Source organism: Hemiscyllium ocellatum, chromosome 7, assembly GCF_020745735.1.
Source record: "Hemiscyllium ocellatum isolate sHemOce1 chromosome 7, sHemOce1.pat.X.cur, whole genome shotgun sequence".
In the NCBI taxonomy this organism is placed as follows: Eukaryota; Metazoa; Chordata; class Chondrichthyes; order Orectolobiformes; family Hemiscylliidae; genus Hemiscyllium; species Hemiscyllium ocellatum.
In genome coordinates, this window is record NC_083407.1 from 49,626,250 (window position 1) to 49,638,979 (window position 12,730).

The following is a 12,730-nucleotide window of genomic DNA, read 5'->3' on the forward strand; positions in this document are numbered from 1 at the left end:
ACATTTAACTTCTCTTTGTGTAAGAAAACACAAAATAACCTGGGGGTGATTAAAGAAGATCAACTTTGTTCTTGTGAAAAAAAAACTGTGGATCCATTTTCCACTTCAAAAAGTTCTAGTGCAGCATGAATCATTTCACAAGACAAGAATGCCCATACAAATGGACAGAAAAGGACTGAGGAATTTTGTAGCAATAAGGATTTCCTTGATACCCTCAATGCAGGCAGTGCTTGAGATTTGAATAATGTTTCATAATTTTCTAGATATCACTTTGCAGAAGGAAGTGACTTATGGTCCCAAATTTTAACAAATTACGTTTTGTTGTACTAAAAATGTGCATTTATTAAAAAGTAAACTAAAATTGGCTGTTCTCTTGTTTCTCGTTCTGGGAAGTTTATCGAAGAAAAAGTGCAATGGATCAACGTAAAAAAAAGTGACTGTAGTACCGACCTGAATTAATTCTCAGCTTTTTATATGTACAAATGCTGAAAAGTAAAATAAAATGAATTTTTACAATATTTATATTTTTCCTTAGAAACTCCAACCACATATTTTGAGCATTTCAAGCAGTTTCCAAGACATCCTGTAAAGTCTGATCTTACAACATACATTATCCATATTAATCAGGAAATTCAAACGGAAAAAAAAGCTTCTTAGCTGCAAACTAGGAGGAGTGAGGTCTTAGTGAGCAATTTCTCAGTTTACCACTGGCTTATTACTTCCCATTTTTCAAACACTTCTGGACAGTGGAAGGAACAGTGTACAGCAGCAAAGGCAATATAAACATGCACCAGTGACAGCATCTGAACTATGTATAATGATACAGAATACATCATATTATCTGGCAAAACTTGCAAACTAGACTTAATGTGGTGCATATTTGATGCAATGAATGCCCAGCCTTGGTTACATTTTGCTCAAACATGCATCACAGTGTGAAACAACTATTTACACAACAGAGGGATTTATTTGTCATGTTAAATATCAATCCTGTTGAGAGCTGAAGATGGTTAAACAATACTGCAGGATAAAGCAGAGCAATTTTCAATAAAGTTCAATTCTGGTCAATTCAGCTTTGTTGGGCAGATCCCTCTGGGTTTCTTTGCTTATATTCACCCATGGCAGTATAAAAGAACAAACAGTGACTGTATCCAGAACTTGCACTAAAATTGCAGCTGAGAGTTGTCTGTAAATGTTCCACATAAAAATACCCATTAACTCTCAGTTTAGGGGTTATAATGAAATAACAGGCACATATTAGAACTGTTCAAATAGAGCACAACACATTTAGTAAAGCACCTTAGACATCAGGGCTACCCTGAAACACTAAATAGATAGAAAAAAAATCTTGTTTGACTTGTGAGTTAATGGATACTCATGCACAATGAATGAGTGCTGCATGCTTCCATGCAAAACATTTTTGCACGTTTAACACATTTTCCTAAACTTGTGGGGTGAATCTCTTACCTTAAAAGTAGTGCTTGAAACCCTTTCCCAAAAACATAAAGCCCCATTCCCATTTAGAAAAATAGTCACATATAATATACTTATGAATTATAAAATAATGTGAATTGTTATGGGCCTGGTATAAACTGTGGAACTGTGGCAACTGGAATGCAAAATACAGGGATAAAAGATACTATTGTTGCACATTTAACGACACACACACGTAAAATTTTCTGGTCCCTTTGTCTCGTCCCTACAGTCTTAGTAGCCATTTTGACTATCCTCTTCAGCAGTGTCAACTGGTAGTGGAAACAGTAACCTCCTTTCTAGGTTGCTGACTCCCCCTGCTGTACAGAGTCACAGTCTCCTGATGAGGATCACTGCCTTTTTAGGCACTGACCTTATATATTAATTGTCAGTTTGGCATAGATCTCCAAATGGAATCTTGTTCAGACAGTTGGGTCACACTTAAAAGGCTGTAAACAATGTCATACAAGTAGATTTTTTTTATTTGTTTGCATTTTACTTTTTATAGTCCCTTACATCTTTGCCTCTATCTTCTTTCTCTTTCTCCTCTCTTGCTTTCTCTGGTTTTGTTACACTGTCATAGGATGGTGGAGATGTGGTAGAAGGAGTCATATCAGTTTTGTCTGTAGTGGAAATTTCATTAAACTTATCTATTACCATTTCTTCTTTGCCAGGTAGTAGCTCACTTGTTTTACCTTTTTCTTTGAACATGAAAGAGGCTTGTTTCAATGTTCGCCTAATTAGATATCGTCTGAAAGCTCTCTGAATTATAGTTGCAGAAACATGTTCCTGTTTACGTCGCAAAGTGGTTGTAATTGGCTCATAGGATATCTTGGAGGGATTGGATGCCATAAAGCGTTCTTCCATCTGTTGTCGAAGAGCATCCATTTCTCCACCCTCACCAAGCACACGCTTTGTAAATGCAAACAAAATATCAAGACAGTGAATTCTATCTCCACTAACCATGGGCAAGTCCATAGCTATAAGTTGTATTCTGTTGGGTTTTGCAACACGAAGAGGTGGTTCCAAGGCATCTGCAAAATCATGCAATCTACTATACTCCATAAATTGAGTTGCATCTGAATCAAATTTTTCCCATACTTCATAAAACATTTCAAAGTCATCCTCACTCAGTGGTTCAGCACTTTCCTCTGTAGCAACACTGAAATTCTCCAGAATAATAGCAATATACATATTTATGACAATCAAGAAAGATATTATGATGTAACTTACAAAGAATAAAATTGCTACTGATGGATTACCACAATCTCCCTTTATGGGGCTGCCTGGATTATCCTTTGTTGGGTCACAGTCTGGTGGCCCACTATTTAAAATCGGAGCCAGTAACCCATCCCAGCCAGCAGATGTGGTGATCTGAAACAGGCAGATCATGCTGTTCCCAAAAGTTTCAAAGTTGAACATGTCATCAATGCCAGACTCCTTCTTCACATAAGCAAAATTAGACATCCCAAAAATGGCATAAATGAACATGACTAAGAATAACAACAGACCAATGTTGAACAAAGCAGGAAGAGACATCATCAATGCAAACAGCAGTGTACGGATCCCCTTAGCACCCTTGATTAAACGGAGGATGCGACCAATTCTGGCAAGTCGGATAACTCTAAATAACGTTGGTGACACAAAGTATTTTTCAATGATTTCAGCTAAGAACATGCCTAAAAATGAAAAAAAAATATATTAGCCACAGCTTTGCATATTTTAGTATGATAATACATAAAGGATCTAATCTAAAGTATGTTTCAAAATTGTAATACATTAAGGACTGTGAAAATGTCACAAACCTCAGGAGCAAAGCATAGACTGATTTTAATTAACTTAATATCAGAACATGTTACAGCATGAGGGCAAGTTGCAATGCATGTTCTTATATTTAAAGCAAATGTACAACAACTACATTTTATATTACTGTTTTTCACGAAATATTATTTTCAATTTTTGATTGTAAGATCTTTAGGCAGAATTGTTAGCTTTTTTCAAGCTGTGAAAGTGCAGCATATGAATTGGCAAATGGGGATACTGGTCATTTAATTAAATGAACTAGGTCAATATCAAAATATTACTGGTTGTATGCTACTCTAAATAATTTCTAATGATCTCAACTCTATATTTAAGGAAAACCTTTCGAGTAACATTTCCAAATGTTGGCATAATCTTTTAAAAGTACTACAAAATTTTAATTCCTTTCAAGACTGACATCAGTGAGAATGACTTCAGTTTTTATTTTATTTCTGTAAAATGTAATGCTTCATTTAACATTCACGAAGTTTTGTTAAATAATAATTATGCCATATAACGTTTCATATAACAACTTCGATTGGAGGCAATAATCAAACATGAAAACAATTGCTTAAGATTTTTCAAAGATGGAATAGCTCTGTACTTTAGTCAAAATAGTGCCAGTAGCTCAAATCCAGAGATCCCAGTTCCATATCCGGCACCCATGATTTTTACTAGGAATAAGGAATGGGGCAACACATATGTTATTCATCCATGTTGCAGGGGTAATGGTAGATTTGGAAATGCTTCCAATCGGAAGCAATTTTTGTTATTCAGATTTCTGAAACATGACTCATGGGCTTTACAAATTTGAATAAAAGATATAAATCTACTAGAGTTCTGTGGAGAGGTCAAACGCCCTTTGGGATTGTTAACGGTAGATATGAAAGTGTAAAAAAGCTATCTAAGATCTGTGGAACTGTCAAGTTGTCATCTAAAAGGCCAGCCCTTTAAATTTAAAAAAGTCACATTGTGAGTCTCAAGTTGAAAAAAAAATTGTTTGTTAGCTTAAAATGGATAGATTAGATTAGATTTAGATTTTACTTTCATGTGAACTCAAGTACAGAAGTACAGTGAAAAGTTTACAATGTCACTGCACACAGTACCATCTCTTAGGTACAAAGGTACCTAGGTAGAAAATACTTAGGGACAAAGCAGTAAAAGAAAGAAACAATGTTAAAATTATAAGTATCACAGACCATCATGGTATCAGTAGAAAAATAAGGAAATAAGGTAATAGTTAATGTTCTTAATATAAACTAGAAAAATAAAGAAATAAGTTAAAAGTTCAATAGACTTTCTTGAGCATTTAGCCATAATGGGGCCCCAGACTCCTCCACTTAGCCCACTCTTCAGGACTGCTTCCACAAGCAATCCTTACAATGGTGGCAGACTGGAGGAGTGAGGTTCTGTAGATTTAGTTTTATTGACAGTTGTAAGTATTATAAAAGAATTAGCTGCCTTTGAAGTAGAGCTGTGAATAACAACTACTGCTTTCATATGAGAATAAGAAAGTGAAGGAATTTAAAGGTATCGAAAGTACTTTTAATAGAGATTTTTTAAATATTGTGCATTCTGTAATATATCTTTAAAGTCTTATTCTGATTCACATTAGCAGGGCTACAGAAACCTGTTCAAAAGCCTACACAATGAGTTGGTATGGTTGCTTAAGACAAAGGATGATCAGTCAGATGTCATGGATTGTCTTAAATAGGCTTGAAGTTGTAATAGGTTCTACAGAGGGCCATAGAAATAGAGGTATATTATGGATCGGCAAATATCAATACTCAGTTGATGTAAGGGTTTATTAAGACCCATGGAGATGAATGGTATATCGTGGATAAGTATGAGTTCAAACTAAGTTGGTATAGGAGGTATGAAGGTCATGAATGTGTGAAGTGGTATGGGCTAGCATGAAGAATATGGCATGAATTGACATAGTGGGCCATAAGGAGAGTGTGGAGGATAAAAGAGTATCAGGGCTCCACCGTTTTATTGTAAATGAGATTTATTTTCCACGGAGTGATAATCTACTATTTGGCAGAAGTTTCCCAATTCAGGTTCACTGAGTCGGGAAATTTCCTGACACTGCACTATACGTGACTTCACTGGCAAAATTCTGGCTAATACATTCAATTGCAATGACAGAAAAACTTGAAGAAACAATTATTTTTAATATATCATTAAAACCAATAACAACCTTACCTACAATAGAAAGAATGACCACCACAAAGTCAAAAGTATTCCAGCCAATTGTAAAGTAATAATAGCGGAGTGCAATCAGTTTCAGCACACACTCGCTTGTGAAAAGGACAATGAAAACCATGTTGATCCAATATAAGACATCATCCATCTTTGTACTTTGATTATCTGTCTCCACCATCATGGTAACCATGTTAAGGCAGATGAGAATCATGATGGTGATATCAAAGGCTTGCTGGGTTACAAAATCAAACACCATTCCTTGAATCTTGTTCTATCAAATAAACAGGAACAAATAAATCAGTTATTCAGAAATCAACATGAGAGGACATCATGTCTTTCAAAATATAAAATCAGAATTTATGTACTTTTACTGTATGAATATAAACAATGAGATTTACCATTAAACTCTGGCACTATATAGTAAAGAGGAATTACTGCACGAGTATATTTATATGTGAATACAATTATAAAAATCTTAAGACTAAAAATGTTGCTGAATTCTTTTGGGTACAAATTATGCTTGGTGGAAAGTGTCTTTGCAAAGTTAGAAATGACAGCCTAGAAGAACTAAGACAACATCTTGAGTTGCTCAGAAGCTTATGAATGACTAAATGACCACATGCTATTGGTTTCTCTTGTGTTTGTTTCACATGCAACTGCTCCAGAAATGTAGACAAATAGAACATTGGATGTATTGCTATTCATTTTTTCACAGAACTTTTCAATGATGATTTCCATGTTTTTAAAATTTTCTTTTCACGGAGCCCTTCATAAACACTTTCCTGTATCATACCTTGTGAAAGACAATGTTATCTTTGCAGAAGATAACAAATAATTGTTAAAGAAAGTATCTCTTATTAATACTGGTCAAAATCCAGCGGCAAATTAGACAACATGGTCTCTCTTACTTGTGCCTGTTGTCTTTGGAAGCAAACTTTCTCCCAATTTATTTACAACTGCAATTTCAAAATTCCAACTGTCTAGCCTTTGGTACTTCTTTTACAAAAACACTTTATCAGCAATTATTAATTTGCTCCAGGATTACCTCGGAATTCAAAGATAAATCCTGAACTCTACTCATGACAGCACTCTGTGTTTTTAACTCCTTTTCCCTGTTCACTTCACCTCATCTCCAACAAGACGCACAGACAACTTGTGGAAATCTTTGTCATAAAGATTGAAACAATCGAATCACCTTCTCCACCACATTCCTCCTTTGCATAGCTCAACTTCTGAACTTTTTCAAAAGCATGCCCTGGGCTAACTCTTAACATACAATTTTCTTCAGTTTCTCTCCTCATAACATTTAAACTCATCTTGCCTATGAAACATAAATATTTCTCCCTCAATATCATACCCTAGTTTTCATGTCAGCTGATTTTTTTTGTAAATATTGAGAAAAAAGATTTTACGTTTTTTACGAAATTACAAAACCACCACAAAATACAAACTTTATAACATAATGACAATTATAGGAAACAAACTACTACGAGACTCCCCAAACTGCTGAAACGAGAGAGAAAAAAAGAAAAACCCTGCAAAACTACAATTGAATAAATAACTAAGGATAAATAAGTAAACAAACAAAATAAAATTAAACCAAGTTATACCTAGGTAACTTAAATTATATTCAATTAAATTACTACACTCAGCGCAATCCCACTGAAGCTTCCTACCACTGGGAGCATTAGTAAGCAAACTTGTATTTATTTAGGATTCTTTCCCCAGGGGCTCCCAGACCACCAGACAAAGCCCTCATGGCTACCCAAAGGCCCTGACCAATATAGCCGACAATCTGCCTCAATATAATTCATAAAGGGCTGCCATGTTCTGTTTTCTGGTGCACCATACCTATAAGGAAGTCCAGGGGGAGGTGCTCCATAACTAATCTACACCAGCCCGATAATCCCGGGGGACTCTCCGACATCCGGCTCATTAGAATGTTCTTTCTCGCACAGAATGAAAGAATATTAAACACTTTCTTCTTATGCACATCCAAAGGGGGGAGATTTGGATGACCCAAGAGGAGGAACTTAACCCCAGTTCCTAAAACCTTTGCCAAAACACTCGTGATGTCATCCCACTACCTGCTGAGGTTCTGGTATGACCACAAGCAATGAGTAAGCGTGCCAACATCCATTTTACATTTGGGGCACACTGGGGACATTCCCATCTTGAATGTCACAAGCCATTCCGGTGCCAAATGAGCCCTGTGGAGTATCTTCAGTTTTTAGCCTGGGTCCCATTACAGATCAAAATCTTCCTAATGTTCACCTAAATATCTTCCCACATCTCTGACGAGATTTCCACCCCCAATTCATGAGTCCAGATTCTGCAGAGCTGCTCAATGTCCTTTGAAACATTACTTCCTAACAAGTGACAGAGAGTGCTAACTGAGAGGGCGCCCGTAAACCGGAGCACTCTCCTCTCCATATCAGACTTGTAAGGACTAACCATCAATGTAGTCTTTTTTAGTATGAAGTCCCTAACCTGGAAGTAAAGAAAGAGGTCTCTCCTAGGTAGCTCAAATTTCTGACTCAGCTGCTTGAAAGACATTATGACCTCCCATCAGATAAATCTCCCAAACAGGAGATTCCTCTAGAATAAAGGAGACTCCCACAACTTAAAGCCATAGTCCATCGACCCTGGCTGGAATCCCAACATTCCCACTATTGGTGTGAAAGAGGAAATTTTTTCTAAGTTGCCCTCACTTTGCCACATCATTCTCCGTGCTTTAACGGTGTTAAGAGCAATCAGGTTTCCTCAGTGGTCCCTAACAGTCCTCATCTTGTCCATAAACAACAAATTGATAAGGGGACATTTTGCCTGGGAGGCTTCAATATCCAACCAGATTATCGTGGCTCCTGGCAGGCCGAGTCACCCACAGAGGACAGTAAGGAACTCAATTGCTAGTTCTTAAAATCCGGGAAATCTAAACCTCCCTTCCCCTGCGGAAGCTGCAATTTATCCAGCTTAATAAGAGGCTGCCTATGATGCCAGATAAAAGATCCAAGCCGACTGTAAAGCCTCCGTAATGTTTGCCTTGGCAGCATTAAAAGGAGCATTTGCATGGGATATAATAAGCAAGGAAGAACATTCATTTTAAACAAAGCTATTCTATCTAACTAAGATATCAGAAGATCCTCCCTGCGCCGAAGGTCCTGCCTTATATTCTGTAACAATTGCGCAAAATTAGCTTTATATAATTGATTAAAGACCCGGCTGATAAAAATGCCTAAATATAGGAAACCTCCCTGTGACCACCAGAAAGGGAAACAAGTCCCATCCCCAAGATCGGATATTCGAGTAAGGCCCCCCCGACTTCATGAAATTAATTTTATGCCCTGAAAACAAATCAAATAGATTAATCACTTGTATTAAGTGGGGCACAGATATCATTGGATCAGTTAAGAAGGGAAGGACATAATCCGCGTAAAGGGTGATCTTATGCCTGCCTGATCCTACCTCCGGGGCAGTTATATTGGGATCCCTCTGGATGGCCTCGGCCAGCAGCTCGATCACCAGTGTAAATAATAATGGTGAGAGAGGGCACCTTTGTCAGCAGCCTCTGCCAACACTAAAACTATCTGACCTTATTCCATTAGTGAAAACTGCTGCTTTTGGATCACTATATAATACTTCCACCCACTTGGCAAAAAACCCCTCCAAGACCAAACTGTTCCAGGACATGAAAGAGGTTCGGCCACTCCACCCAGTCAAATACTTTCTCTGTATCCAGGGAGACTACCAAACCCGGAATTGATCTTTGCTGGCATACCTGGACCATGTTTAATACTCTTCTAATATAGTTCGTAGACTTACGACTCTTGATAAAACCTGTCTGATCCTCCTTTACAATGAAAGGCAATACCTCTCCAGCCTTAATGCTAGCATTTTTAATAGAATTTTAAAATCCACACTCATTAACAACATGGGCCTGTATGAAGTGCAATCCTCTGGGGCTTTTGCTTTCTGAAGGATAAGAGAAATATTTGCTTCTCTCAAAGAAGATGGGAGGCGGTTCTGACTGTATGAGTTATTGCACATATCCAAGAGTGGCCCAGACAGCTTGTCTATAAACTCCTTATAAAACTCACTTTGAAATCCATCTGGATCGGGCACTTTACCACTCTGGAGCAGCCTCACCATCTCCTGTATTTCCTGAAATGTCAAGGGGGCATTCAGAAAGGACGCCTGCTCTGAAGTTACACCCGAAAGGTCCAGGGTCTTAAAAAAGAATTCTATCTTCATGAGTCTTTCCTCGCAGCCCTCCAACCAGTACAGCTCAGAATAAAACTTCCTAAATGCTGCATTAATCTTTTTGGCATTGCAAGTAAAAGTACCAATACACTTTCTGATGGTTGTGATAGATTGGGGGGCATTCTTCTTTCTGGCCAGGTACGCAAGTTATCTACCTGGTTTATCACCATACTCAAATAACCTCTGTTTCGCAAAAGAGATTTCCCTTGTTGTGAGTGCAGCATTCAAAGCAGCTCTAAGGGCTGTAATCCACTACAATTTGGTTACAGATGGTCTATCAAAGTATGATAACTCAGCTGCCTTCAGGCGACCCTTTGCCACTTCCAGGTCGCAGAGTAAGAAATAATCAAACCCCGTGCATAGGCCTTGGTAGTCTCCCAAAGCACCGATGTATTACTGGCCATACCCAAATTAATGTCCCAAAAGATTTTAAATATTTGCAAAAAATACTCTATAAACTTGCTATCTTTCAGGAGGAAAGGGTCCATGCGCTGGTCCCAGGAGCCTGTCCCATTACCGCTGGCCTTGACTTCCATGTACACTCCTGCATGATCAGAAATAGCTATGTTCCCTATTCTGCAAGACAGCGCCAAGTTCAAAAAGATCAATGGGACTAAAAACATGTCAATCCAAGTGTAGCACTTATGGGGGTTAGAGAAAAAAACGGAATCCCTACCTTTGGGGTGAAAAACGTTCTCCAACCCCAGTTCCCTGTTCAGGTCCACCAACTGCCTGGGTTGCTGGGACATACCAGCAAACTCCTAGGCATCCTGTCCACTTACAAGTCACTAAGATTAAAATCTCCCCCTATAATTGTGTGATGCATTGCAAGGGCCAACAACCTGGATACAAATTTAAGGGGGTGCGCCAGGGGATAGTATACACTCAAAATCCCATAGAAGTGAGAGAAACAGGGTAGTTGTCATGGCGGACTTCAACTTTCCAAATATTGACTGGGAACACTATAGTATGAGTACTATAGATGGGTCAGTTTTTGTCCAGTGTGTGCAGGAGGGCTTCCTGACACAGTATGTAGACAGGCTAACAAGGGGCGAAGCTGCATTGGATTTGGTACTGGGTAATGAGCCCAGCTAGATGTTAGACTTGGAAGTAGGTGAGTACTTTGGTGATAATGATCACAATTCTGTTATGTTTACTTTAGTGATAGAAAGGGTTAGGTGTATACCACTGGGCAAGAGTTACAGATGGGGAAAAGGCAATCATGATGCGATTAGCAAGATTTAGGAAGCATCGGATGGGGAAGAAAACTGCAGGGGATGGGCACATTGGAAATGTGGAGCTTATTCAAGGAAAAGCTCCTGTGTGTCCTAGATACGTATGTACCTGTCAGGCTGGGAGGAAGCTGTAGGGCGCGGGAGCCGTGGTTTACAAAGGAAGTGGAATCGCTGGTCAAGAGGAAGAAGGCGGCTTATATTAGGATGAGATGTGAAGGCTCAGTTAGGGCGCTTGAGAGTTACAAGGTAGTCAGGAAAGACCTACAGAGAGAGCTCAGAAGAGCCAGGAAGAGACATGAGAAATTGTTGGCAGATAGGATCAGGGTAAACCCAAAGGCTTTCTACAGGTATTTAAAGAATAAAAGAATGACAAGAGTAAGATTAGGGCCAATCAAAGATAGTAGTGAGAAGTTATGTGTGAAGTCAGAGGAGATAGGGGAAGCACTTGATGAATATTTTTCGACAATATTCACTCGAAAAAACGATAATGTTGTTGAGCAGAATACTGAGATACAGGCTACTAGACTAGGTGTGATTGAGGTTCACAAGGAAGAGGTATTAGAAATCCTGCAGAGTGTGAAAATAGATAAGTCCCCTGGGCCGGATGGGATTTATCCTAGGATCCTCTGGGAAGCCAGGGAGGAGATTGCCGAGCCTTTGACATTGATCTTTAAATTGTCATTGTCTATAGGAATAGTGCCAGAAGACTGGAGGATAGCAAATGTGGTTCCCCTGTTCAAGAAGGGGAGTAGAGACAATCCTGGTAATTATAGACCAGTGAACCTTACTTCAGTTGTTGGTAAAGTGTTGGAAAAGGTTATAAGAGATAGGATTTATAATCATCTAGAAAAGAATAATTTGATTAGGGATAGTCAGCATGGTTTTGTGAAGGGTAGGTCGTGCCTCACAAACCTTACTGAGTTCTTTGAGAAGGTGAGCAAATGGGTAGATGAGAGTAAACTGGTTGATGTGGTGTATATGGATACGCAAAGTAGGCGATTGTACAAAATGCGGAGGAATGGGATTGTGGGAAGTTTGGATCAGTAATTGGTTTGCTGAAAGAAGACAGAGGGTGGTAGTTGATGGGAAATGTTCATCTTGGAATCCAGTTACCAGTGGTGTACCGCAAGGGTCGGTGTTGGGTCCACTGCTGTTCGTCATTTTTATAAACGACCTGGATGAGGACGTAGAAGGGTGGGTTAATAAATTTGCATTTGACACTAAGGTCGGTGGAGTTGTGGATAGTGACAAAGGATGTTGTAGGTTACAGAGAGACATAAATCAGCTGCAGAGCTGGGCTAAGAGATGGCAAATGGAGTTTAATGTGAACAAGTGTAAGGTGATTCACTTTGGTCGGAGTAACTGGAATGCAAAGTATTGGGCTAATGATAAGATTCTTGGTAGTGTACTTGAGCAGAGAGATCTCAGTGTCCAGGTACACAGATCCTTGAAAGTTTCCACCCAGGTTGACAGGGTTGTTAAGAAGGCATTCAGTGTTTTAGCTTTTATTAATAGAGGGATCGAGTTCCGGAACTATGAGGTTATGCTACAGCTGTACAAAATTCTAGTGTGGCCGCACTTGGAGTATTGTGTACAGTTCTGGTCACCGCATTATAAGAAGGATATGGAAGCTTTGGAAAGGATGAGAGGAGATTTACTGGGATGTTGCCTGGTATGGAGGGAAGGTCTTAAGAGGAAAGGCTGAGGGACTTGAGGCTGTTTTTGTTAGAGAGAAGAAGGTTGAGAGGTGACTTAAT

At 38.8% G+C, this 12,730-nt stretch overlaps 1 protein-coding gene across 4 annotated transcripts in view; it reads right to left on the reverse strand.

The window, feature by feature from the left end:
- Window positions 1-1,968: 1,968 nt before the first annotated feature.
- scn1laa (sodium channel, voltage-gated, type I-like, alpha) overlaps window positions 1,969-12,730 on the reverse strand; it is a 159,968-nt gene continuing 149,206 nt past the window's right edge. For all 4 annotated transcript variants that reach the window (XM_060827175.1, XM_060827176.1, XM_060827174.1 and 1 more), the window contains 2 exons: window positions 5,479-5,749; window positions 1,969-3,152 (listed from right to left, as the gene is read on the reverse strand). In XM_060827175.1, coding sequence (XP_060683158.1) covers window positions 1,969-3,152; window positions 5,479-5,749 — 1,455 coding nt within the window. The remainder of the gene's footprint in view (window positions 3,153-5,478; window positions 5,750-12,730) is intronic.